Source organism: Cherax quadricarinatus, chromosome 1 (genome assembly GCF_038502225.1).
Source record: "Cherax quadricarinatus isolate ZL_2023a chromosome 1, ASM3850222v1, whole genome shotgun sequence".
NCBI classification, from domain to species: domain Eukaryota; kingdom Metazoa; phylum Arthropoda; class Malacostraca; order Decapoda; family Parastacidae; genus Cherax; species Cherax quadricarinatus.
In genome coordinates this window covers 90,848,709-90,875,892 of record NC_091292.1, presented here as the reverse complement: position 1 = coordinate 90,875,892, position 27,184 = coordinate 90,848,709, and the positions used below count along the sequence as shown (strand labels likewise).

The window sequence follows — 27,184 nt, the reverse complement described above, 5'->3', positions numbered from 1 at the left end:
ACTAAAAGAATCTTAGAAAACTTACCTAACCTTATTATAACAAGAACAATTTATTTTAGCCTAACCCAACTAAATATATTTTAGATTTGCTTACAATAATTTAATACTAAACAAACACAGTGAAATATATATTTTTCGTCAGGTTCAGAATGATTTTGGCGAAATTATTGCATACACAAATTTTCACTTGTCCTATATGGCAAGAAAGGAAACTAGAGAAAGTGCAAAGGTTTGCAACAAGACTAATCCCAGATCTAAGGGGTATGTCCTACAAGGAGAGGTTAAGGGAAATCGACCTGACGACACTGGAGGACAGGAGAGATAGGGGGGACATGATAACGACATACAAAATACGGAGAGGAATTGACAAGGTGGACAAAGACAGGATGTTCGAGATATGGGACACAGCAACAAGGGGTCACAGTTGGAAGTTGAAGACAGATGAATCACAGGGATGTTAGGAAGTATTTCTTCAGCCACAGAGTAGTTAGGAAGCATTTCTTCAGCCACAGAGTAGTCAGTAAGTGGAATAGTTTGAGAAGCGATGTAGTGGAGGCAGGATCCATACATAGCTTTAAGCAGAGGTATGATAAAGCTCACGGTTCAGGGAGAGTGACCTAGTAGCGACTAGTGAAGAGGCGGGGCCAGGAGCTAGGACTCGGCCCTTGCAACCTCAACTAGGTGAGTACATTATTATCATCTCTACTGCAGTTTTGAATTTTAGTTTGGGCGCCCCTCTGTCAAGACTAGGTGATGGAGTGAGTGATGATGAAAATGTTCCCTGTTTTTTGGGTTACTCTCCCTCGGAGGGAGACGGCCGATTTGTTGAAAAAAATTATATATACATACATACATATACTTTGCACTTAACGCAAACATTTAAATAAATTTAATTTATTAAGGTGTATCTTCATATGTAGTATTGCATCAGCCGCGAGGGAAGAGTTCCCAAACTATTGTATTTCAGTTTGATCGAAAATTTTCTTTGCTAAGAGCCACTTTAGAAAATAATAAATTATAGTTCAAATGTTAAACTTTAGTTTTGGTATCGAGAATAATGTTGTCATTCTCCTGTGTAAATAACTTAGTGGCAACAGAAAGAAAATATAATAGTGTGTTGCGTTCCACGTTCCAGTGGTCAGTGTCATCAGCGTGTGACCGGCACTACAGATGTGTTGTCATTTAAGGTGTGAGTATTACTCTATGACAGCCCTTCACTTGTTGGTGTCAGGCCTAAATCTTTACAGAATGATGGATCATAGGTTGTATGTCAGTTAGAGTCAGAGATATTTGCCCTGTAGTAGTTGAAGTGAGAGAGAAGAGACCTTTGTGAAAGTTGTGAGTGAGAGGGAGCACCACTGCTGTGACACAGATGTCACACTGGAACATGTGTTGCTCTTATCTTTCTTTATATATAGATATTAATGTAAAAGAGTGGACTACATTATGATTTATTTCAAGCAGCTAAAAATGCGGTTGCTGGTTTCGACGGAGAAACCGCTTTTGTGACCATAGATAAAAAGTTTCTTGTAAGTCATTTGTAGCCACTCAGCTGACACTGGGGTCTGGGATCCAGGGTTCGATCCCCGGCACGGGTGGAAACTAGGCACGTTTCCTTGCATTTGTTGCCCCTGTTCACCTAGCAGTAAATAGGTACCTAGGTGTTAGCTTGTGGGTCGCAGCCTGGAAGGTTGTAGTATACTTTAGGACTGGCCTTTGAAATGAGCTGAGGTTAGGTAACAAGTCTTAGCCTGTAAAACTGATAAGATAAGATTTCGTTCGGATTTTTAGCCCCGGAGGGTTAGCCACCCAGGATAACCCAAGAAAGTCGGTGTCATCAAGGACTGTCTAACTTATTTCCATTGGGGTCCTCAGTCTTGTCCCCCAGGATGCGACCCACACCAGTCGACTAACACCCAGGTACCTATTTGCTGCTAGGTGAACAAAACAACAGCTGGAAGGAAACACATTGAAATATTTCCACCAGCCGGGAGTCAAACCTGGGCCCTCCGTGTGTGAAGCGAGAGCTTTAGCCTCCAGGCCACTGGGCCTGGTGTAAAGATAAAGCTAAGAGGAAGGTGATCAGGAAACATATTTTTTTTTCATTGCTTGAGAAAAGTTGGTTCAGGGCTACTTCCGTGTTATTACTTTTTGTAACTGTTTTGTACTGAAATGCTTCATATTTCAGTATTCAGATTCCAGATGACAAGCTCCTACTGTAGCATTGTTACAAGCAAATATATAAGAATGCAGTAGGCTTATTGGTCCATGGTTCGATCCCCAGTATAAGTGGAAACTTAAGGATGTGCTCTCTTAAGACATCTGTTCATGTTCACCTATCAGTAAAATAGGTATGTGGGTGTTAGTCGACTAGTAGCTGTGTTGCGTCCTGGGGACAAAGTTGACCTAATTTGCCCAAAATGCTCTGCATAAACAGGATCTTTCTCGGGATACAAACTTATTTTGTTCCAGAAGGCTGTTCAAGTGATGGTACCGAACGAATTTGTTCCCACAAGGAATAATGTAAATTAGATTAATCCATTCCAGACCCCCAAAATACACTTACAAAAGCACTTACATAATTGTTTGCGTTTTGAGCTGTTCGTATCCTGAGGTACCACCACATCCACCAGTCCAGCCTATATTTAACATATTCACTGTCATTTACTATTATTATTATTTTATAATGGTACAGTCTTCTGTATACATCAGTCTGCAATATCCATCAATCCTTTTCTTATCATCATTAGTATCTTGGCTCATTAAATTCGAGACTGCATGAAGATACTGTAGGCATTCTGGCTAAGCCGGAGTTTTTCTATTGCAGAATACAAGAATAAAACCTTCAAGATGCCACTATTCTGTAGATACTACTCACAGAAGTATCCCGAAGTGGATGATGTAGTAATGGTAACTGTGAGAAGCATAGCTGAGATGGGTGCCTATGTTCACTTGCTAGAGTACAACAACATAGAGGGTATGATTCTCTTGTCAGAACTCTCAAGACGACGAATCCGATCCATGAATAAGTTGATCAGGGTTGGCAAGACTGAACCAGTTGTAGTCATACGAGTAGACAAGGAGAAAGGTACTATGCTCATATATTCATGGTGGTATTTTAAAAAAAAAAATTGCTTAGATTACTGTCCAGTGTTACTATTTTTTTTATTCATAGCTTACTATTACGTTATTTCTACTTTTTAAATAGTTTATTTGTATGTATACCTATAGAATCTGTGCCTTGTTCTTATCAGGAATATATGTATTGTGATGGTTACAAAGAATATGGCCATTTTTGTGTTTAAGTACCAAATATTTCGGTTAATTACTTCACTTTGCTACAAATCTCAAAACCATTCCATTATGTAAATTCTGTTCCATGGTGCTCAGTGGTAGCACCTTTGATTCATAACCAAAACACCCGTAAATAATCCTAGGGCATGTGGGGAAGTGGAGCATGTTTCCTTACACCGATTATTACCTTTGTTCACCCAGGTGTAGGCCTACTGTTGTGGGTTGCATCCTGAGAAAGAGGACCATAGGACCCCAGTGGATTATCCTTGCTTACAAACCATCTGGTCAAATAATCCAAATTGCATTTAATTTCTATCTCATTTTTCCCACAATGTTATTTGGCATTTAAGCACACGTATACATTGGAATCATAATTTTGTATCCACAGAAAACTTGAATGAATCACTTTTATCTAGGTCTAGCATACTCCACATGTATCTTGTTTATCAACATTGATTGTATTCATTATACTCATCAGTATTATTTAATTTTTTGCTAGAGTTCATAGTCATCTTTGGCAATTTTGTTACTCTAACAGTCTCCTTAGCAGTCTAATTATTCTTACAAAAATATACTTAAAGATATTGAATTACATTTTTTAAAACAGGTTATATTGATCTTTCCAAAAGAAGAGTTTCTAAAGAAGATGTGGAACGGTGTACAGAGAAATTTGCAAAAGCGAAAGCTGTCAACTCTATTATTAGACATGTTGGGGAATTGCTCGGTTACACAATCGAAGAGCAGGTTGAAGAGCTGTATCGTACAACAGCTTGGCACTTCGAAGAAAAATATAAGAAGCAAGCTTGTGCCTATGATGTCTTCAAGCAGGCAGTTATGTAAGTTTGTACTGATATTTTGTTTTATTATTCGAGTCTTTTCAACTTTATCTAATATTTTTCAGCTGAGATGAAGTGACAATTGCAGTAAGTTTTGTTCCCAGTACCTTCATCTCCCTATCTAATAATTCCCCTCTTCTGTTTTAACTGTTAAATACATTTGTTCCCTAGTCTTTCTCAACAATCTTGCTCCAGAATTTCTTACTCTCAGCAAAATTTGTTGGCATCCTCACTCACTCTCATTTGCTCCCCTTTAACACTCCGTCACCACTCTTAACCTCTCTTTAACCCTCCATATACTCAGCTTCCTCATATCGTAAAAACCTTTTATGTACCTAACCCCACACTCTACTTCATCATTCCACCAATCAATCTTCTTCCTCCTTTCGTCCATCCTGCTATATCCACTAACTTCTGCTTCACACTAACACCACATTCTTAAATCTACCCCATACCTCTTCAACCTCCTCATTACTTATATTCTTACTAGCCCATCTTTCAACAGTTGCTTGTACCTTGCCCAAACTACCTCCTCCATTAATTTATAAACTTTAACTTCTATATTAGTCACTTTTTTAACTTCTATATTAGTCACTGATGCCATTATTCTTGTACACCCTCTACCTTTTGCTCTGTAGCTATAACTAAGTAATGATCTGATATCTCTTGCCCTCCCTGTAAACATGCATTTCCAGAAATCTACCCATTACATAGTCCAGCAAACTGCTGTCATTACACCTTGTATCTTACTTTATCTACTTATCCTCTTTTTCTTAACCCTTTCAGTGGTTGTCACGTATTACGTCATTAAGGCCAGGGTCCCTCATGTAGTTCAACGTCATGAGCTCAGCTCAGTCAGATGAGCTGTGAGTGGTAAATTTTGGCTTAGATATGAGAGATTGGGTCTGTGCAGTGAATGCACAGTATACAAAAAATTCTGCCCACTGCAGAGAATATGATGTTTCTCATTTTTTTTTTGTTCAAATTCCCCTGTTAAAGATAGTTCATTGATGTTGGTGAGGGACTCAATCCTAGGAATTGGGCTTGTCCTTCCCTATCTTGGATTGAACCTGATTGTTTCCCTTTCCTTGGCATTGTTTGAACCATATGGGTTGTAGCATTTTCCCCTAAATATAATAATAGCCCGTCTACATTAGTGTTAACTATATTTATCTGATTAGAGTAGTGGGAGGATTGAAGAGGGTTGGAATATTTTTAAAAATGCAGTATTAGAATGTGGGGCAGAAGTTTGTGGCTATAGGAGGGTGGGTGCAGGAGGAGAGAGGAGTGATTGGTGGAATGATGAAGTAAAGAGTGTGATAAAAGAGAAAAAGGTAGCTTATGAGAGGTTTTTACAAACCAAAAGTGTTATAAGAAGAGCAGAGTATATGGAGAGTAAAAGAAAGGTGAAGAGAGTGCACAAAAGGAGAGCAGATGATAGAGTGAGAGAGGCACTGTCAAGAAATTTTGATGAAAATAAGAAAAAATTTTGGAGCGAGATAAACAAGTTAAGAAAGCCTAGGGAATGAATAGATTTGTCAGTTAACCCTTTGACTGTTGCAAGCCCCTTCCTGAAACTGTACTGGAATCCTTCCCCCCCCTTCCCCAGTACCACCAATACCACCAGTCCGATGACATTCTCCTTTGCAAATATACAAGATCTAAAGCCAGCAATGAACAGCAAAATACCTTTCATCTGTGGACTGCTTGCAGAGACAAATGCAATGTTCGCGGCTTTCACAGAGACCCACATAAAGCATCACTTGGACAACAAAATATGGATCCCAAGTTACAACTTATACAGATGCGACAGAGCGAACAGGCAAAAGGGGGGGGGGCTGTATATCGCAGAGTCACTTATTGCACAGAACTGCTTAATGCCTCAAATAATGTAGTGGAAGTTTTAGCAGTAAAGATCGAGAACCAAAACCTAGTCATTGTGGTAGTCTACAAACCTCCGGATGCAGTGTCCCAGCAATTCCAGGAACAGCTGTTAAAAATTGGCCACTGTCTGGAAAATCTTCTAGCTCTTGCCCTCAACATCTTGCTCCTGGGGGATTTCAGCTTGAGGCTCCTAAATTGGAGGAATACAGCAAATAATGTTGTTGCAGTGATAACACCAGGAGGCAGCTCTGACAAGAACTCACACACACACGAGCTTTTAAATCTCTGCACAAAATTAAACTTAAACCAGCAAATAATAGAGCCTACTAGACTGGAGAATATACTAGACCTCATCTTCACTAGCAGTGATGATCTGATACGAAATGTCACCATATCAAAAACAATGTACTCACATCACAACATAATCGAGGTTCAGACATGTATGCGTGGAGCCCCAGACCGACAAAATGAGATTAGTCAGGAGGGAAATTTCACTAAATTCAGTTTCAATAACAAGAACAAAGTGGGACCAAGTAAACCAAGTCCTAAACGATATAAGCTGGGAAGATAGACTAAGCAACATAGACCCCCAACTTCTGCCTAGAACAGATTAACTTGTGGCACTCGATGTATGCTCGAGGCTTATTCCTTTAAGAAAAAGGAGGAGTAGATGTAAAATAGAAAGAGACAGGTGCTCCCTTTACAGGTGACGGAAAAGAATAACAGAGCGGTTAAAAGAGGCCAATATATCTGAAATGCGTAGGGAGTCACTGGTCAGAGAAATAGCAAACATCGAACTTAAGCTAAAGGAATCTTACAGGAATCAGGAATTGCGGGAAGAACTAAAAGCCATAAATGAAATCGAAAGAAACCCAAAGTATTTCTTTTCTCATGCCAGATCAAAGTCGAGAACAACATCCAGTATTGGGCCCCTACTTAAACAAGATGGGTCCTACACAGATGACAGCAAGGAAATGAGTGAGCTACTCAGGTCCCAATATGACTCAGTTTTTAGCAAGCCGCTAACCAGACTGAGAGTCGAAGATCAAAATGAATTTTTTATGAGAGAGCCACAGAATTTGGTTAACACAAGCCTATCTGATGTTATCCTGACGCCAAATGGCTTCAAACAGGTGATAAATGACATGCCCATGCACTCTGCCCCAGGGCCAGACTCATGGAACTCCGTGTTCATCAAGAACTGCAAGAAGCCCCTATCACGAGCTTTTACCATCCTATGGAGAGGCAGCATGGACACGGGGGTCGTCCCACAGTTACTAAAAACAACATAGCCCCACTCCACAAAGGGGGCAGTAAAGCAATAGCAAAGAACTACAGACTGATAGTACTAACATCCCATATCATAAAAATCTTTGAAAGAGTCCTAAGAAGCAAGATCGCCACCCATCTAGATACCCATCAATTACACAACCCAGGGCAACATGGGTTTAGAGCAGGTCGCTCCTGTCTGTCTCAACCACTGGATCACTACGACAAGGTCCTAGATGCACTAGAAGACAAAAAGAATGCAGATGTAATATATACAGACTTTGCAAAAGCCTTCGACAAATGTGACCATGGAGTAATAGCGCACAAAATGCATGCTAAAGGAATAACAGGAAAAGTTGGTAGATGGATCTATAATTTCCTCACAAACAGAACACAAATAGTAGTAGTCAACAGAGTAAAGTCCGAGGCGGCTACGGTGAAAAGCTCTGTTCCACAAGGCACAGTACTCGCTTCCATCTTGTTTCTCATCCTCATATCTGACATAGACAAGGATGTCAGCCACAGCACCATGTCTTCCTTTGCAGATGACACCCGAATCTGCATGACAGTGTCTTCCATTGCAGACACTGCAAGGCTCCAGGCGGACATCAACCAAATCTTTCAAGTGGGCTGCAGAAAACAATATGAAGTTCAACGATGTAAAATTTCAGTTGCTTCGATATGGTAAACATGAGGAAATTAAAACTTCATCACAGTACAAAACAAATTCTGGTCACAAAATAGAGCGAAAAACCAACGTCAAAGACCTGGGAGTGATCATGTCGGAGTATCTCACCTTCAAGGACCATAACATTGTATCAATCGCATCTGCTAGAAAAATGACAGGATGGATAATGAGAACCTTCAAAACTAGGGATGCCAAGCCTATGATGACACTCTTCAGGTCACTTGTTCTATCTAGGCTGGAATATTGCTGCACACTAACAGCACCTTTCAAGGCAGGTGAAATTGCTGACCTAGAAAACGTACAGAGAACCTTCACAGCGCTTAACGTAGATAAAACATCTCAGTTACTGGGAGCGCTTGAAGTTCCTGAACCTGTACTCCCTGGAATGCAGGCGGGAGAGATACATGATTATATACACCTGGAAAATCCTAGAGGGACTAGTACCGAACTTGCACATGAAAATCACTCGCAACAAAAGCAAAAGACTCGGCAAACGATGCAACATCCCCCAATGAAAAGCAGGGGTGTCACTAGCACGTTGAGAGACAATACAGTAAGTGTCAGGGGGCCCGAGACTGTTCAACTGCCTCCCTGGATGCATAAGGGGGATTACCAATAGACCCCTGGCTGTCTTCAAGCTGGCACTGGACAAGCACCTGAAGTCGGTACCTGACCAGCCGGGCTGTTGCTCATACGTTGGATTGCGTGCAGCCAGCAGTAACAGCCTGGCTCTGATCCACCAGGAGGCCTGGTCACAGACCGGGCCGTGGGGGTGTTGACCCCCGGAACTCTCTCCAGGTAAAGTATGTCGCAAAATTTTTGAAAAAAAAAAAATTATTTTTTTATGAAATGATAGAGAATCTTTTCCCGATGGTAATAACACCAAAAGTACGAAATTTGATCAGAAACTCACGGAATTACGCTCCCGTGAACTTAGCGGTCTCAGCGACATGTGCATCGGTGATTTCGCCAAATTTGAGCCCTGTTTTTGGCCAATTCCGTTGTTCCAGTTGACCAAACTCATAGCAAATTCTTTAGAACTCCATTTTTTCTCTCGGTTGAGTACCAGAAACCGCCCATTTACCGATTTGAACTACCTAATAAAGTCAGAAATTGGCAATTTGGCCAATTTCACGCAAATTAAAAAAGATGCCAGTTTCAAAATAGGGTCCAGAATAAACAGTGTAGACATTCTTCGTACTAAAATAACATATCCTCTGTTCATTAGTCACATCTCTAGGCCCCTCTTATATTACTATTGCTTTCTATTTTCATTTTTTATTCATACATAAAATACAAAATTTACTGTTATGCAAACTACTTCATTATTGTAAAAATGGTATAAATAATATCAGTGCACTAGTAAAAGAACATTAGACTCCCCAGTTGACGTGTATTGGACGTGTGGTGTGATTTGCTTACTCCTGAACATTAGTAAAAATCGAACATTTCCGCTACTTTGAGCTCAATTTCAAGGTCGTTTACATCGTGAAACTAATCAAAATCATCTCTGTTTCTGTAATATGTTTTCCATTTTATCACGCGAGACCATGAAAATGAAAATACAACGATAAATACAATACGAAAATACACCTCAAAGTCGGCATTTTAATCCAAAAAAAGTCTTTTTTTTTTTTCTCTCTCATTACGCACTACGTGCTGCAGGATTTTTTTATGTGGTGCACACTGACCACACAGACCCATTCTCACATGTGGGAATGTCAGCTTTCTCCTGCTCGAGTTGAAGCCGCTAGAATTTATGCATAATAATACGTCCAAACACTGGCTCGTAAGACGTATATATATGACCAAAACAGTCAAAGGGTTAAAAACAGAGTAGGGAAGCTAGTAGATGGGGAGCTGGAGGTATTGGGTAGATGATGGGAATAATTTGAGAAACTTTTAAATGTTGATTAACCCTTTGAGGGTCGACAGGCCCTCTCCGAAACTCGTTCTCAGGGTCGGCCAAATTTAAAAAAAAAAAAATTATTTTCTCTTATGAAAAGATAGAGAATCTTTTCCCGATCATAAAGACACCAAAAGTTTGAAATTTGATAGAAAACTTAAGGAATTATGCTCTCGCAAAGTTAGCGGTCTCGGCGATGTTTACGCATCGGCGATTTTGCCCACTTTGAGCCCCATTTTCGGCCAATTTCACTGTACTAGTCGACAAAAAACATGAATATTTCGGTAGAACTCCATTTTTTCTATCGAATGGGTGCAAGAAACCACCCATTTATGAAATTCAACTATCCAGTACAGTGGTCAGAATTTAGCAATTTTGCCAATTTCACACAAATTTCAAAAGATGCCAATTTCCGAATAGGGTCCAGAATAAACAAGAAAGACATTCCTGGCACTAAAATGACATTTCCTCTAGTCATTAGTCATGTCTCAAGGCCCCTCTTATATTCTTTTGCTTTCCACTTTGAATTTTTATTTTCACAAAAAATATAAGATTTACTGTTATGCAGACTACTGCATTAGTGTAAAAAATGGTATAAATATTATTGGTGCACTTGTGAAAGAATATTAGACTCGCCAGTTGATGTGTATTGTACGCTTGGCACGATTTGTTTACTTTTGAAGTTTGGTAAAAATCGAACATTTCTGCTACTTTGAGCTCATTTTCAAGGCACCTTTCATTGTAAAACCAGTCAGAATCATCTCAATTTCTGTAATATGTCTTCCATTCTATAAAATGAGACCAAGAAAACTAGAATACAACAATAAATACCATACGAAAATACACTGCAAAGTCGCTGATTTATTAAAAAAAATGGTCAAAGTTTTTTTTTTCTCATTATGCACTGTGTGCTGCAGGATTTTTCTTAGACTGTGCACACTGACCACATAGACCCATTCTTTCATATGAAGGCCTACCAGCTTTCTCCCACTAGATTTGAGGCCGCTAGAATTTATGAGTACTAGTACGTCAAAAACCCCTACGCGTAAGACGTACTAGTACGACCAAAACCCTCAAAGGGCTAACAAAGGGAGGTGGTAATTTCATGCACTGGCCAGGGAGGTGTAACATCTTTTAGGAGTGAAGAGCAGGATGTGAGTGGAGGAGGCGGTGCATGAGGTATTACGTAGAATGAAAGTGGGTAAAGCAACTGGAACTGACGGGATCATGACAGAAATGTTTAAAGCACGGGGGGGGGGGGGGGTTATAGTGTTGGAGTGGTTGGTATTTTTTATTTATTTATTTATTTATTTAGTAATTTAAGCATACAAACAGAGGTACAAAAAATACAGGTAAGAGCAGCATGCCAAAGCCACTTATATGCATAGCATTACAGGCTGGCTTAAAATTAACTTAAGATTAACTAAGCAATGATGAAATCAGTGATAAAACATTATTGTAAACAGATAACTATAAAGCACAAATGAGTATTACAAAGACAGGTCATATGGTTGCTTGCATTGGTGTACATTCAGTCGAATGGAGTATTCTGTTAGGTAGTGTATTTAAAAAAATAATAAAGTTAGATTGGGTCCTAGGTTTAACATTTGTGTGATATAATTGTGAGTAACATATAGGCTATACAATTTATAAGGTTCAGTTATTCAGTATTTATTTGGTTTTGAGTGAGTAAGTGATCTTTGAGAAGAGACTTGAATTTATAAACAGGTAGTGTTTTATATTTACAGGTAATGAATTCCAGATTTTAGGGCCTTTTATGTGCATTGAGTTTTTGCATAGCGTGAGATGGACACGAGGAACATCAAAGAGTGATCTGTGCCTTGTGTTATGGTCATGTGTTCTGTTGAGGTTGGCAAGGAGATGTTTGAGGGGAGGGTTAATATCAGAGTTAAGTGTTCTATGTATGTAATAGGTGCAATAATAAGTATGGATGTTTTGTATGGTGAGTAGGTTGAGTGTTTTGAATATTGGTGGAGTGTGTTGCCTGTAGTGAGAATTTGTTATCATTCTAACTGCAGCCTTATGTTGGGTAATTAGTGGTCTGAGATGGTTAATTGTTGTTGAGCCCCATGCACAAATTCCATAGGTGAGATAGGGGTAAATAAGAGTGATAAAGGGCCAGGAGGGCTGACTGTGGAACATAGTACCGTATCTTTGATAGTATGCCTACAGTCTTGGAGATTTTCTTGGAAATTTGTTGTATATGTGTATGAAATTTGAGTCTATTATCGAGGTGGATTCCTAGGAATTTTCCCTCTGTTAGCTTTGTGATAGGTGATCCGTTTATTGTTATGTTAAGAGGTACATCTGTAGCTCTGTTACCAAACTGAATGAAGTAGGTTTTGTCAATGTTTAGTGTAAGTTTGTTAGTCCTCATCCAGGTAGATATTTTCTGTAATTCGGTGTTTACAGTATTGGCTAGCGTGACTGGGCTCGGGTGAGAAAAGACGTATGTAGTGTCATCTGCAAAAAGTGTGGGTTTGAGTAATTGCGAAGCATTTGGTAGGTCATTTATGTATAGGAGAAAGAGAAGAGGGCCAAGGACACTTCCCTGTGGGACACCAATTGTAATTGGTTGTGCAGAAGAGCTTGCCCCATTTGCGTACACATGTTGGCTTCTGTTGCTGAGGTAAGACTTGAGGTAGTTGAGGGAGTGCCCTCTAATACCATAGTGTGACAATTTTACATGGAGCAAGTCATGGTCAACTGTATCAAAAGCTTTACGTAAGTCAGTGAAGATCCCCAGTGGGACTTCTTTTTTCTCTATTGCAGTGTATATATGTTCTAGCATGTGTATAATAGCATCATTAGTATTTTTATTAGGCCTGAATCCAAATTGGCAGGGGTTGAGAATGTTTTGGGAGATGAGGTAGGAGTAGATTCGTTTATGAATTAATTTTTCGAAGATTTTTGAGAGAGGGTGTAAATTGGATATTGGCCTATAGCTATTCAACTCTGTTTGGTCTCCTCCTTTATGGATCGGGGTGACCCTTGCTATTTTGAGAACTGTAGGGAAGGTGGAGGATTCAATGGATTTGTTAAAGAGTGTTGCAATGATTGGTGATAGTACTTGTGACGCTTTTTTGTATATAAAGGGTGGTAAGGTATTTAAATCTCCTGCCTTGTTTTTCAGTGTGTTGATAATAAGGGAGACTTCGTATGGGTTAGTCGGAGCTAGGAACAGTGTGTTCGGGTAGTTGCCAGTGAGGTAGTCATTTGGTGGGGTATCTGAGCTTGGGATTTTATTGGCAAGGTTTTGACCTATAGTGGAGAAGAAATCATTGAGTCTGTTAGCTGTTTCTGTTGGTGGGAGTTGGGGTTCATCTGATTTTGCTAATTTTATTTCGCTATGTCGTGATATCTTTTTTGTTCCCAGAATTTCTGATAGGGTCTTCCAGGTCTTTTTTATATCACCTCGTAAGTTGGATAATCTGTTCTCATAATACAATTTTTTTGCCCTTCTTATCAGGCTGGTTAGGATTGACGAGTAACGTTTTGTTTGGTCTCTGGTTATGTGACCCATTCTGTACTGTTTTTCATATCGGTGTTTTGTATTTATGGATTTGAGAATGCTGGGTGTTAGCCAGGGACTGTTCAGTCTCTTAGCTGTCATCTGTTTAGTTGTTTTAGGGCAGTGCTTGTTATAAAGGTATTGGGTCTTTTTTAGAAAATTATTAAAACATTCGTCAATATCTGTATAGATTTCTAGCTCAGTGTGCCAGTCAGTGTTTGTTACTGCTGTTGTGAAGTTATTAATGGCTGCCTCATTGTGAAGTCTGAAGGTGACTTTAGTAGTGTCTTGGGGTATTTTACCAAGAGTTGTTATGAGGAAAGTAGGGTAGTGGTCTGTGGTATTATCTGTAATTATGCCTGATTTTAAAGGGGATATGGTGTTGGTCCAGATGTGGTCAAGTAGGGAAACACTAGTCTCTGTAACTCTTGTAGGTTTTGTTACTGTTGGTAGCAACATGCAGTTACTCATTGTGTTTGTGAATTCAGTAACGTGTGGGTCCTGGTCTTGCAGGAGATTCATATTGAAGTCACCTGAGAGTAGTAAGTGATCTTTGTTCATGCGTGCATCAGTTATCATGCTTCCTAGGTTTTGACTAAATTGGCTAATGTTTGATTGTGGAACTCTGTAGATGTTTATCACTGTGAGAGGTTTTTGTAGGTATTTGGATTTGAATTTAGCTATTATATATTCCCCATGTTCATCCCTTGTGCAAGTATTAGTGATACATTCTAGTTGGTCTGAGTAGTATATAGCAGTGCCACCCCCTTGTTGGTCTGGCCTACAGTTGTGTATGGCTGTGTAACCAGGAATGGCATAGACATCTGTAGTATCAGGCTTTAGCCAGGTTTCAGTTAGTGTAATGATGGACATATTGGCATGCAAGGAATTTAGTAATGCTAGGAGGTCATCATAATGCTTGCTTAAAGATCTGATATTGTAGTTAAAGATAGTTATGTTGTTGTTAGCTCTGAGAAGTGCCTTTGATTGTTCTGCTGTGTAGTAATTACAGTAACTGTTTGAATCATTTAAGTCATTAAATAAGAGGTTGGTATCAGGATCAATGCTTGTAATCATAAGATTTGTAGTGAATCTATTGTTAGAATTAAGTAAAAAATAAAGTAAATATTCTAAAGCTAAAAAAAAATAGCACCTGAATTATTTAACAAATGTAAAAATAATGAGCTAAGGTAGTTTTTTAAAGCTAAAATAAAGGAGACAATATAAAAGGGACTAAAATAATTTGTGGTGAACAAATAGTGATGATCAAATAATGGAGCTTGGGAATATGATAGTAGGTAGTACTTTAAAGGTAATTCTTTTAAGTTAGAATTATAATATAAAATTATAATATAAAAGGGACTAATATAAGTTGTGGTGAACAATAAAGTGGTAATCAAATAATTGCACTAAGGTCTAATATAATGACTTTTGTGGAGTCTATGTTTTGAGCTAGAATGAGCTATAGTACAACTAGATTTAATCTAATAATATAACAATACAAATTAAAAATAGCACCAGTCTCTCACTAGTAATTGCAATATGGTCTAATATAATGAATTTGGTATTGACTATAGTACAACTGAGTTTAATCTAATAATATAAAAAAGGCACAAGACTCTCAATTGTAATTGCACTAAGGTGTTATATAAGTTGTTTACAAGAATTAGAGTATAACTAGATTTAAATTGACAAGATAAAATATGCAAGTTAAGGTAGCAAAAGAATAAAAAAAGTAGAAAAAAAAATATACGAGGTAGTTGGTACTAGTTAGCAAAAGATAGTTAAGGGCCTTGAACAATAATATAATTGAAAAATACACTAATTGCACACACAATGTAGTCACTAAGATATGAAAACAATCTTAGAGTAGGAATTATAATACAAACTTATAATATAAAAATACAAATTGAAATGGTACTTGCAATTGCACTAGAGTCTGGTATAGGTTGTTGACAAGATCAGGAGTATAACTAGATTTAAATTGACAAAATATAATTCACAATTAAAGTACCAAAAGAATAATAGTAAAAAAATAACAAGGGTAATGTCTTGGTTATAATATGATAGTAAGATGGTAGACAGGTACACAGGTACAAAGGATAATATAAAGGTTGGAGTTGAATATACAAACTTGAAAATTTGGCAACAAAATGTTATGGGAAGTATAAAATAATGTTTAATGTACAAAAGTAAAATTGACTGGTAGTAAATATGGTGTTTAATAAAATTTTAGTAAGTAATAATGATTACAAAAAAGTGAAAAAGTAATGTTTATTTCATTCAATATTGCACTGGTAGTTATACTAGAGGTTATATGGCAGCACAAGGTAATTAAGAGTACTCTAAGATAGTAAATGTGGTATTAAAACAGGTAAAGGTAATTAGACAAGTAATGGTTATTAAATGTCAAAAGTGTTAAGAGTAAGTTGAAATTATAGTAAAAATGATAATTATTAATTTTAGTAAGTAATATCAATTGATAGTATTCAAAAAATATGAGGTAATAATATGGACAGAGAAAGTATCAATTCAGCTAATGTTTAAGCAAACAATAGTAAACCAGACCCCCGGCCGGGATTGAACCCGCGGTCATAGTCTCAAAACTCCAGCCCGTCGCGTTAGCCACTAGACCAGCTAGCCACAATAAGATTCATCCAACTAGGTATATTTCTACACCATAGGAAGGTTAGCACAGGCACCTCTGTGACCACAAATGCAAGTTTTTACAGACGAATCTCCAGCTAGCGTGGCCTTGACGAACTCTAGCTCAAGTCCCTTCACTGCCGTCAACATGACTTAAGAAATCGTAATGACACGATTGCAAATAAACCATACCCCCGGCCGGGACGGGCTGGAGTTTTGAGACTCTATGACCGCGGGTTCAATCCCGGCCGGGGGTATGGTTTATTTGCAATCGTGTCATTACGATTTCTTAAGTCATGTTGACGGCAGTGAAGGGACTTGAGCTAGAGTTCGTCAAGGCCACGCTAGCTGGAGATTCGTCTGTAAAAACTTGCATTTGTGGTCACAGAGGTGCCTGTGCTAACCTTTCTATGGTGTAGAAATATACCTAGTTGGATGAATCTTATTGTGGCTAGCTGGTCTAGTGGCTAACGCGACGGGCTGGAGTTTTGAGACTCTATGACCGCGGGTTCAATCCCGGCCGGGGGTATGGTTTATTTTCAATCGTGTCATTACGATTTCTTAAGTCATGTAAACAATAGTAAATAAGAAAATTACATAAGGTGACTTATGCTTACTAGTAAAATCACAAAATGAGGTAGTTGATTATTTAATTACTAAGAGATTGTACAATGAAATTTGAACAATAATGGAGCAAAACATTCACTACACTACGTAGGCTTTTAGGTTGGACATTGTTTAGTTATTCTCTGTAAGATTAGTATCCCTGAGAAATCGTGATAGATCATTCTCGTTCGTTATTGTGTACAGTTGACCTACATTTGTTTTCCTAACAAGAATTTTCCCATCTCGTGTGAAGCATTGGTGTATTGTGTCATTATTCTCCCGCTTAAGTTTTCTGACTATAAAGGAGGTTCTGACGTTTTTTGGTAAGACACTCGTTTACGTATACCTCTTTCTTTACTTTAATAGATGCAATAATTAAGTCTTTTTTCCTGTCATGTGAGTGGAATCTAAGCATAACACTTTTTCTACCATGGGATCCTAGTAACCTGGCTTCTTTTATTTCTGACTCTGGTACAATAACACTTGTTTGGTCCTTTATGATCTGCAGAGTAATTTCTTTACTGTTTGTTTGGTTCATATCACTGGGAAAAAGTGGACTGTTAACTATTACTGCGTCCGATAGTTTATCTTGTTCAGTTTTATCTTCTTGGAGAGCAAAGTAGTCACTGAACTGGTTATCTAAGTTGTTGTTCCATTCTTTTACTGCTTCTTCAACCTTTGTATTAAGAGATATTATTTGTTGGGTATGGCTATCTATGACTGCTTGGATGGTCTTGTCACAGTTAGTCATTCCTGGTGTTGATAACTTTTGTTCAAGACTGAGGATTTTGTTCTCGAGTTGTGTCATCCTGGTGTCTTGTTTTGTTAGCGTCTCTCGAAGATTCATATTTTCAATAACTAAGTTGGAGATGTATGTTTTTAGGGTATCTGGATCGTTGGTCATACCTGAGAGACTACTTGGTAGGTTGAATCCGGGGAAGAGAGGGGAGGATGGGCTGGTGGCAGCCATGTTTGTTGTTGTTGTTGTTGTGGTGTCGCCTTGAGCGGTGGTGAGTGGGGTGGTTGCTGGGCCGGCGTCCTCCTGACTACACTTGTTGAATAGTTGATTTTTCGGTGTTTTCTTGCTGGCCTTGGTGCTGTTTCCTCTTAGATTGCGCCTCATAATACTACAGGAATTGTTGTAGTTAAGAAGAAGTTGTAGTTATACAAAGCTTAGGGTTACATTGTTCGGCTGGCAGCGGGGTGTTTCTTTCGGTTTGTGGGCAGTCTTCCTTTGATCTCTATTATCTTCGATTTGTAGGTTTCACTGTTGGTAATCTTTGGTCATTCTGGGTGCTACGTTGGGTAGTGCAGTTTTGCTTGTAACTAGGTCATCATAGGAGCATTGGTAGCTCTGATTGTTGGAGAAAAGTACGGAGCTTGGAAGTCGCTGCTGCCGCTGCCGCTAACTCACCTATTTGTTTAATAAATGTATAAAAGAGGGGAAGGTACCTAGTAATTGGCAGAGAGCTTGTATAATTCCTTTATATAAAGGGAAGGGGAACAAAAGAGAGTGTAAAAATTATAGAGGAAGAAGTTTACTGAGTATACCAGGAAAAGTATATGGTAGGGTTATTATTGAAAGAATTAGAGGCAAGACAGAATGTAGGATTGCGGATGAGCAAGGAGGTTTTAGAGTGGGTAGGGGATGTGTTGATCAAGTGTTTTCATTGAAGCATGTATGTGAACAGTGTTTAGATAAAGGTAGGGAAGTTTTCATTGAACATTAAAATGGTATAAAATACCGACAGGTTGTTAGGTGAGACACATATGCAACAGTTAGGTTGCATATGTGTCTCACCTAACAAGTTTTCATTGCATTTATGGATTTAGAAAAGGCATATGATAGAGTGGATAGGGGAGGATTGTGGCAGATGTTTTAAGTACAGTGGACCCTCGCCTAACGATATTAATCCGTTCCTGAGAGCTCAACGTTAGGCGAAATTATTGTTAGCAGAATTAATTTTCCCCATAAGAAATAATGGAAATCAAATTAATCCGTTCCTGACACCCCAAAGTATGAAAAAAAAAACAAATTTTTACCACATGAAATATTAATTTTAATACAGACAAACTGAAGAAGACATGCACAGTTACATGACACTTGCCTTTATTGAAGATCTGGTGACGATTGATGGGATGGGAGGAAGGGAGTGTGTGGATGGTGTTAATGTTTAGAAGGGGAATCCCCTTCCATTAGGAGTTGAGGTGGCAAGTCCTTTTCTGGGGTTACTTCCCTTCTTTTAATGCCACTAGGACCAGCTTGAGAGTCACTGGACCTCTGTCGCACAACATATCTGTCCATAGAGGCCTGTACCTCCCGTTCCTTTATGACATTCCTAAAGTGTTTCACAACATTGTCAGTGTAATAGTCACCAGTACAGCTTGCAATAGCTGTGTGAGGGTGATTTTCATCAAAAAAGGTTTGCACTTTAAGCCACATTCCACACATTTCCTTAATCTTTGAAGTAGGCAACTTCCTCAATTTCTCTATCCCCTCCTCCGGAACAGTTTCCTCAGGTCTGGCCTCTTGCTGTTGAAGATGATCTAGCAGCTCATCAGTGGTTGGTTTGTCATTGTCCTCCTCCACCAACTCTTCCACATCCTCCCCACTAACCTCCAACCCCAAGGACTTCCCCAATGTCACAATGGATTCCTCAACTGGCATAAGATTCCCAGGGTTAGCCTCAAACCCTTCAAAATCCCTTTTGTCTACACATTCTGGCCACAGTTTCTTCCAAGCAGAGTTCATGGTCCTCTTAGTCACTTCCTCCCAAGTCTTACCTATAATGTTTACACAATTTAGGATGCTAAAGTGATCTCTCCAAAACTCTCTTAGTCAATTGAGTTTCTGAGGTCATTACAAAGTGCGTGTAGAGTTTTTTGAAGTTTGCAATGACCTGCTGGTCCATGGGCTACAGGAGAGGAGTGGTATTAGGAGGCAAAAGCTTGACCTTAATGAAGCTCATTTCCGCAGAAAGTCGCTCTGCCACGTCTGAAGGATGACCAGGAGCATTGTTTAATACCAGGAGGCACTTAAGGTCCAATTTATTTTCCAGGAGGTAATTTTTCACAGTGGGGGCAAATGCATGGTGTAACCAGTCATAGAAAAAGTCCCTAGTGACCCATGCCTTACTGTTTGCCCTCCACAGCACACACAAATTAGCCTTGAGGACATGGTTTTTCCTGAACACTCAGGGAGTTTCAGAGTGATACTCCAATAAAGGCTTCACTTTGCAATCACCACTAACATTAACACACATCAACAGAGTAAGCCTGTCTTTCATAGGCTTATGTCCTGGGAGTGCCTTTTCCTCCTGAGTAATGTAGGTCCTGCTTGGCATTTTCTTCCAAAACAGGCCTGTTTCATCACAATTAAACACTTGTTCAGGTTTCAGTCCTTCACTCTCTGTGTACTCCTTGAATTCCTGCACATTTTTTTTCAGCCGCTTTGTGGTCCGAACTGGCAGCCTCACCATACCTTATCACACTGTGTATGCCACTACAATTCTTAAATCTCTCAAACCAACCTTTGCTGGCCTTAAATTCACTCACATCACCACTAGTTGCAGGCATTTTTCTAATTAAATCTTCATGCAACTTCCTAGCCTTTTCACATATGATCGCTTGAGAGATGCTATCTCCTGCTATCTGTTTTTCGTTTATCCACACCAATAACAGTCTCTCAACATCTGTCACTTGCGATCTCTGTTTCGAAAACAAAGTTGCACCTTTGGCAAGAACAGCTTCCTTCATTGCCGTTTTCTTGGCCACAATAGTAGTGATGGTTGAGTGGGGTTTTGTGTACAACCTGGCCAGCTTGGAGACATGCACTCCACTTTCATACTTAGCAATGATCTCTTTCTTCATATCCATAGTAATTCTCACCCTTTTTCCTGTAGGGTTGGCACTAGAAGCTTTCTTGGGGCCCATGGTGACTTATTTTGCAGGTGCAATCACTAAAAAGGCTGTGATAATATGAAATGTTCCGATTGTATGCTTGAAAGGGACCGCGGTGGCTGGCTTGTAAACACTGGCACCCATGGAACAAGTGAGGCAGGCTCAGGCCGCACATGGACGCGTCTCGAATGAATCGCGTTGAGCGAGTTTTTTAGCGCTAGCCGAGGCAAAATTTTTGCGTTAAAATGTATCGCTAGGCAGATTTAATGTTATGCGATGCCATTGTTAGGCAAGGGCCCACTGTATATGGAATAGGTGGTAAGTTACTAAATGCTGTATAGAGTTTTTATGAGGATAGTGAGGCTCAGGTTAGGGTGTGTAGAAGAGAGGAAGACTACTTCCCAGTAAAAGTAGGTCTTAGACAGGGATGTGTAATATATTTATAGATGGGGTTGTAAAAGAAGTAAATGCTAGGTTGTTTGGGAGAGGGGTGGGATTAAATTATGGGGAATCAGATACAAAATGGGAATTGACAGTTAATTTTTGCTGATACTGTACTTACGGGAGATTCTGAAGAAAAATTGCAAAGGTTAGTGGACGAGTTTGGGAGTGTGTGTGAAGGTAGAAAGTTGAAAGTGAACATAGAAAAGAGTAAGATGATGAGGGTATCAAATGATTTATCTGAAAGAAAAATTGGGTATCAAATTGGAGAGGAGGAGTATGGAAGAAGTGAATATGTGTGAAGCTTGGGTTGTAAATGCTGCAGCGAGGAGGCGGTTGGAGGCAGTGGAGATGTCCTGTCTAAGGGCAATGTGTGGTGTAAATATTATGCAGAAAATTCGGAGTGTGGAAATTAGGAGAAGGTGTGGGGTTACTAAAAGTATTAGTCAGACGGCTGAAGAGGGGTTGTTGAGGTGGCTTGGTCATTAAAGAGAATGGGTAAGAGTAGAATGACATGGAGAGCGTATAAGTCTGAAGGGGAAGGAAGGCGAGGTAGGGGTTGTCCTCGTAAAGGTTGGAGGGAGGGGGTAAAGGAGGTTTTGTGGGCGAGGGGCTTGGACTTCCAGCAAGCATGTGTGAGCATGTTAGATCGGAGTGAATGGAGACGAATGGTATTTCAGACCTGACAAGCTGTTGGAGTGTGAGCAGGGTAATATTTAGCGAAGGGACTCTGGGAAACCCGTTATTTTTATATAGCCAGACTTGAGTCCTGGAAATGGGAAGTACAATGCCTGCACTCTAAAGGAGGGGTTTGAGATATTGGCAGTTTGGAGGGATATATTTTGTATTTTTATACGTATGTAGTTCTAAACTGTTGTATTCTGGGCACCTCTGCAAAAACAGTGATTATGTGTGAGTGAGGTGAAAGTGTTGAATGATGATGAAAGTATAATGTAATAAATATATACATAATAATATTCGTAATATAATAATATACATTATTATAAGAATACGTAATATACTAATAAAGAATAATAATAATATTATTGAGTCTTAGATCTCCACCATGAGAGAGCATGGTGGTGATCAAAACACCGTTCAGTCCACATATGCTTAACTCACATATGTGGACTAAAATTCTCATGTTTTCTTTAAGTGTGCAGTTATTTTGCAAAATTTCTTAGTTTCTAACCATGGGTCTCTAACCATGGGTTTCTAACCATGGGTCCTAAGAAAGGAAGTACAAAGGACAGTGCTGAGAAGAGAGAGAGAGGATGATTTCCATAGAATTACAGCAGTGAATAGTGAAGTGATAGTGTAGCATTATTATTGTTTTCCTTCTGTAACTACGGCATTATCTAATGCAGTTTGCCTTATAAGCATTCTGTTTTCTGTTATAATAAATGCATGGGAAGGTAGTCAAGAGTAGGAATGGTATCTGTGGTACCACTGCCTCCACTACCACTATACTCACATACGTAATATTTCATTCATTTTAGTGTGTATATCGTGTGTTATTAATGTTGTTTATTATGTCATATTAGATGAATTGTTATTGATAAATAAGCCATAGAGTTGATATAAGGGAAATTGAAGTATTTTGTCATGCCTCCTGAGAGCCGGAATGAATGAATTGCATTTCAAATAATTTAAATGAGGAAAATGGACTCTGCAAACAAGCAAATCCAGATGCGAGCAAGGGTAGGGGTCGTCCTCGAAAAGGCTGGAGGGAGGGAGTAAAGGAGGTTTTGTGGGCGAGGGGCTTGGACTTCCAGCAAGCGTGCATGAGCGTGTTAGATAGGAGTGAAAGGTGACGAATGGTTTTTGGGACCTGACGAGCTGTTGGAGTGTGAGCAGAGTAATATTTAGTGAAGGGATTCAGGGAAACTGGTTATTTTTATATAGCTGGACTTTAGTACTGGAAATGGGAAATACAGTGCCTACACTTTAAAGGAGTGGTTTGGGATATTGGCAGTTTGGAGGGATATGTTATACGTATATATATGCTTCTAAACTGTTGTATCTGGGCACCTTGGCAGAATCAGTGATTATGTATGAGTGAGGTGAAAGTGATGAATAATGATGAAAGTAGTATTTTCTTTTTGGGGATTTTCTTTCTTTTTGGGTCACCCTGCCTCGGTGGGAGACTGCTGACTTGTTGAAAAAAAAAAAAAATCACAATTTTAAAACTCTGTAAAACATACTACAACATCCCACTCCAACCTTCAGAATACAGTGGACCCCCCGCATAACGATTACCTCCGAATGCGACCAATTATGTAAGTGTATTTATGTAAGTGCATTTGTACGTGCATGTTTGGGGGTCTGAAATGGACTAATCTACTTCACAATATTTCTTATGGGAACAAATTCGGTCAGTACTGGCACCTGAACATACTTCTGGAGTGAAAAAATATCGTTAACCGGGGGTCCACTGTACAAGCATTATACTTCTCACTTACATTTTATGTGTACAGTGGAACCTCAATATTGTATATGCTTATATTCTTAAAACTTGATATTCACCCAGCTTTTACAAGAAAAATTTGATTCTGTATTGAGACGTTGCCCTGATTTTTGACCTAAACAAAACAGTCCATCTGGACGAAGTCCAACAAAAACAAAGCATCTCATGTTAGGCGTCTCATCAGCTTTTGTTCATTAAGCATTGTTCCTACAAGCTCCATGAAACATTTTCATATTTCATTGTTATTCTGTGATGTTTTAAAATATTTTCGTTGAAAATAAGTAATCTTGTCCCCCCAAAAAATAGTAGTGATCCAAACAAGCCTAAAAGGAAAACAATGAGAACAATTAGTGAAAAAAAATACTCATTGAAAAGTGAGAAAGTAGAACATGTGTGTCGAACCAGGCCACTCGATATGATATAGCAAAATCCACCATATCGTCCATGTTGAAATATAGACAATATAAGGGGCTGATGTGGCAAAAAGAGTGAAAATTCTTGCTGTGAAAAGGTCGCAGATAATTGAAGAAATGGAAATTTTTGTTAGTGCGCATTAATGAAAAATGGATTAATCCAATATGCATTATTATTTGTGCGAAAAAATTATTTAATATTTGTACAACACTATTCAAACAGCCTCCTGGAATGGATTAAGTTCAAATATCAAGGTACCACTGTACTTTGGGTCTTTGTTGTCTATTGTAAATGCTAAGTATTGTGTAAATTTATGATTTTCTTTTGTATAATTCATTTATTTACACTCTTCTTTTCAGAGACCCTGCCATTTTAGATGAATGTAATTTAGATGAAGAAACCAGGACTGTCCTCCTCACACAAATTCAGCGCAAACTCCAATCACAAGCCGTCAAAATTCGTGCGGACATTGAAGTATCATGCTTTGAGTATGAAGGAATTGATGCTGTGAAGAGTGCATTGCGTGGAGGTATTGCTCAGTCAACAGATGAAATTCCCATAAGAATAAACTTAATTGCTCCACCGTTGTATGGTATGTTTTTCTCATATTTTGATTATACTGTAGAATAGGATGTGGTTTGTATGTGATTTAAAGTATAAGGCAATAGTCTTGTCTCTAATTTTTTTACAGGTATAGTATATTTCGTCAATTCTAATATCCAGTTAAATGGTGGAAATTGTTGTCTACGGAAGTGACACAAGACACACAAATGGGTTTCTGTACCTAGAAACCTCGTTGACTCCTGACCAGCAGGCTGCTAACAGTAACAGCCTATTTGAACAGGCAGTTAAAACAGCCTGGTCTAAGGCCGGACTGCAAGGGTAAAAAAAATCCCTCAAAACGAATCACAGGTATGTGTTGGTTTCTGCCTTGAGATTAGGCATGTCCTTGACAGTCATTGATACCTGGAACCACTAACAAATATGAATACACATTAGCTGACAATATATCATGTTGGAATTCAGGGACATTGGTTAGCCAGCCTTGAGTACTATAGGTGAGAAGTGCAGAGCTACACTATAAAGAAATGGTGTGGTTGTTTCATTTCAGCAAGTCATCTGAACTGTGAAGTCAATACCCTTTTGGCAAGACAGCAGTTGAATGAATGATAATGAATGTTATTTTTTTGAGCACTTTTCCTTGGCATGTTTCTCTTCACTTTATGCAGATTTGCTCTGTGTGTATGATTTCGCATATACAGTAGGGCCCCACTGACACGGTTAAGTTCCAGGCTACCACCAGAAAATGGACATCACCGGAAAGCAGATCACCATTTTTTTACACTTATCAATGCATACAAATGTCAGATAACAAATTTACATTAACATACATTAAGCTAACAGTAGAATTAGGCATTAAAAACAAATGTAAAATGCATACACAGTACATTCATTACTTAAAATATTTGTAGTCTCAATGTAGGGTCAGAGGAGAGTAGTACAGTGGACCCTTGAATTTCGTTGCCCTTGAATGTCGTGAATTTTGGAAATTGACGACTTTTTTCGTCAAAATATTGGCTTGATTTTCATGATTTGGCTTAGAAATCAGCGGTCATATGAAACACCACCTGGTAATGGACATTGCTCCTGCTCATCCTCCAGACTTGGAAGAGCAAATGGTGAAGGAGTTTAATTTCATCACAGGGAAGTTCTTGCCTCTTAATATGACTCCTCTCCTCCAGCCCATAGACCAGTAGATCATTTCAAACTTCAAAAAACTCTACTCCAAAACAGTGTTTCAAAGGTACTTTAACCCTTTCACGGTTTCCGATGTACTAGTACGGCTTACGCACCAGGGCTATTGACATACTAGTACGCCTAAATTCTAGCGCCTTCAAATCTAGCAAGAGAAAGCTGGTAGGCCTACATATGAAAGAATGAGTCTGTGGTCAGTGTGCACAGTATAAAAAAAAATCCTGCAGCACACAGTGAGTAATGAGGAAAAAAAATTTTGACCGTGTTTTTGGTTTAAAACAGCGGCTTTGCAGTGTATTTTCGTATGGTATTTATGGTTGTATTCTAGTTTTCCTGGTCTTATTTTATAGAATGGAAGACATTTTACAGAAATTGAGATGATCTTGATTGGTTTCACAATGAAAAGTACCTTGAAATTGAGCTCAAAGTAGCAGAAATGTTCGATTTTTGCCCAAGTTCAAAAGTAAACAAATCATGCCACGCGTCCAATACATGTCAACTGGTGAGTCTAATATTCTTTCACAAGTGCACTGATATTATTTATACCATTTCCACACTAATGCATTAGTCTGCATAACAGTAAATCTTCTATTTTTTGTGAGAATAAAAATTCAAAGTGGAAAGCAAAAGAAATGTAAGAGGGGCTGGAGATGTGACAGATGAACTGAGGAAATGTTATTTTAGTGCCAGGAATGTCTGTCTAGTTTATTCTGGACCCTATTTTGAAATTTGTGTGAAATTGGCAAAAATGCTAATTTCTGACCACTTTATTGGATAGTTGAAATCGGTAAATGGGTGGTTTCTTGTATTCGTAAGAACATAAGAAAGAAGGAACACTGCAACAGGCCTACTGATCCATGCAGAGCAGGTCCATGCCCCCCTTCCCCCCCAGATTAGCCCAATGACCCACCCAGTCTGGTCACCTCCACTCAAGGAAGGAGCATGGCACCAGACCCAGCAGCATAAGCTAGTCAGGTTCAACTCACACCTACCCACACCCACTCATGTATTTACCTAACCTATTTTTAAAACTACAGAACGTTTTAGCCTCAATAACTGTACTTGGGAGTTTGTTCCACTCATCCACAACTCTATTACCAAACCAGTGCTTTCCTATATCCTTCCTGAATCTGAATTTTTCCAACTTGAAACCATTGCTGCGAGTCCTGTCTTGGCTGGAAATTTTCAGCATGCTATTTACATCCCCTTCATTTATTCCTGTTTTCCATTTATACACCTCTATCATATTTCCCCTAATTCTACGCCTTTCGAGAGAGTGCAAATTCAGGGCCCTCAGTCTATCCTCATAGGGAAGATTTCTGATACATGGGATCATCTTTGTCATCATCCTCTGAATGTTTTCCAGAGCATTTATATCCATTCTGTAATACGGTGACCAGAACTGAGCAGCATAGTCTAAATGAGGCCTAACCAAGGATATATAGAGTTGAAGAACAACCTGAGGACTTCTATTATTTATACTTCTAGATATGAAGCCAAGAAGTCTGTTAGCTTTATTGCAAACACTAATGCACTGTTGTCCTGG

General features: G+C 39.0%; 1 protein-coding gene across 3 annotated transcripts; it reads left to right on the top strand.

Annotated features, from left to right (window-relative positions):
* The first annotated feature begins 1,043 nt into the window (after nt 1-1,043).
* LOC128690205 (eukaryotic translation initiation factor 2 subunit 1) lies at nt 1,044-24,721 on the top strand. 3 transcript variants are annotated; one of them, XM_053778771.2, is made up of 5 exons: nt 1,044-1,189; nt 2,828-3,088; nt 3,902-4,130; nt 24,243-24,475; nt 24,575-24,720. In XM_053778771.2, the coding sequence occupies exons 2-5, from the start codon at nt 2,851-2,853 to the stop codon at nt 24,637-24,639; spliced, it is 765 nt and encodes a 254-aa protein (XP_053634746.2). In that variant the 5' UTR covers nt 1,044-1,189; nt 2,828-2,850; the 3' UTR covers nt 24,640-24,720. The 3 variants fall into 3 exon arrangements, with proteins under 3 accessions (XP_053634746.2, XP_069940004.1, XP_069939996.1); XM_070083903.1 differs by lacking the exon at nt 1,044-1,189 and adding an exon at nt 1,242-1,262 and having other exon boundaries at nt 24,575-24,721; XM_070083895.1 differs by lacking the exon at nt 1,044-1,189 and adding an exon at nt 2,224-2,351 and having other exon boundaries at nt 24,575-24,721.
* Nucleotides 24,722-27,184: the final 2,463 nt, after the last annotated feature.

Excerpts from the sequence above, each read along its gene's own strand:
- LOC128690205 (XM_070083903.1), top strand. The coding sequence starts at position 2,851 with ATGCCACTATTCTGTAGATACTACTCACAGAAGTATCCCGAAGTGGAT. Across the intron at positions 3,089-3,901 it reads ACGAGTAGACAAGGAGAAAG|GTTATATTGATCTTTCCAAA; the intron begins GTACTATGCTCA and ends TTTTTAAAACAG. Across the intron at positions 24,476-24,574 it reads AATTGCTCCACCGTTGTATG|GTATAGTATATTTCGTCAAT; the intron begins GTATGTTTTTCT and ends ATTTTTTTACAG.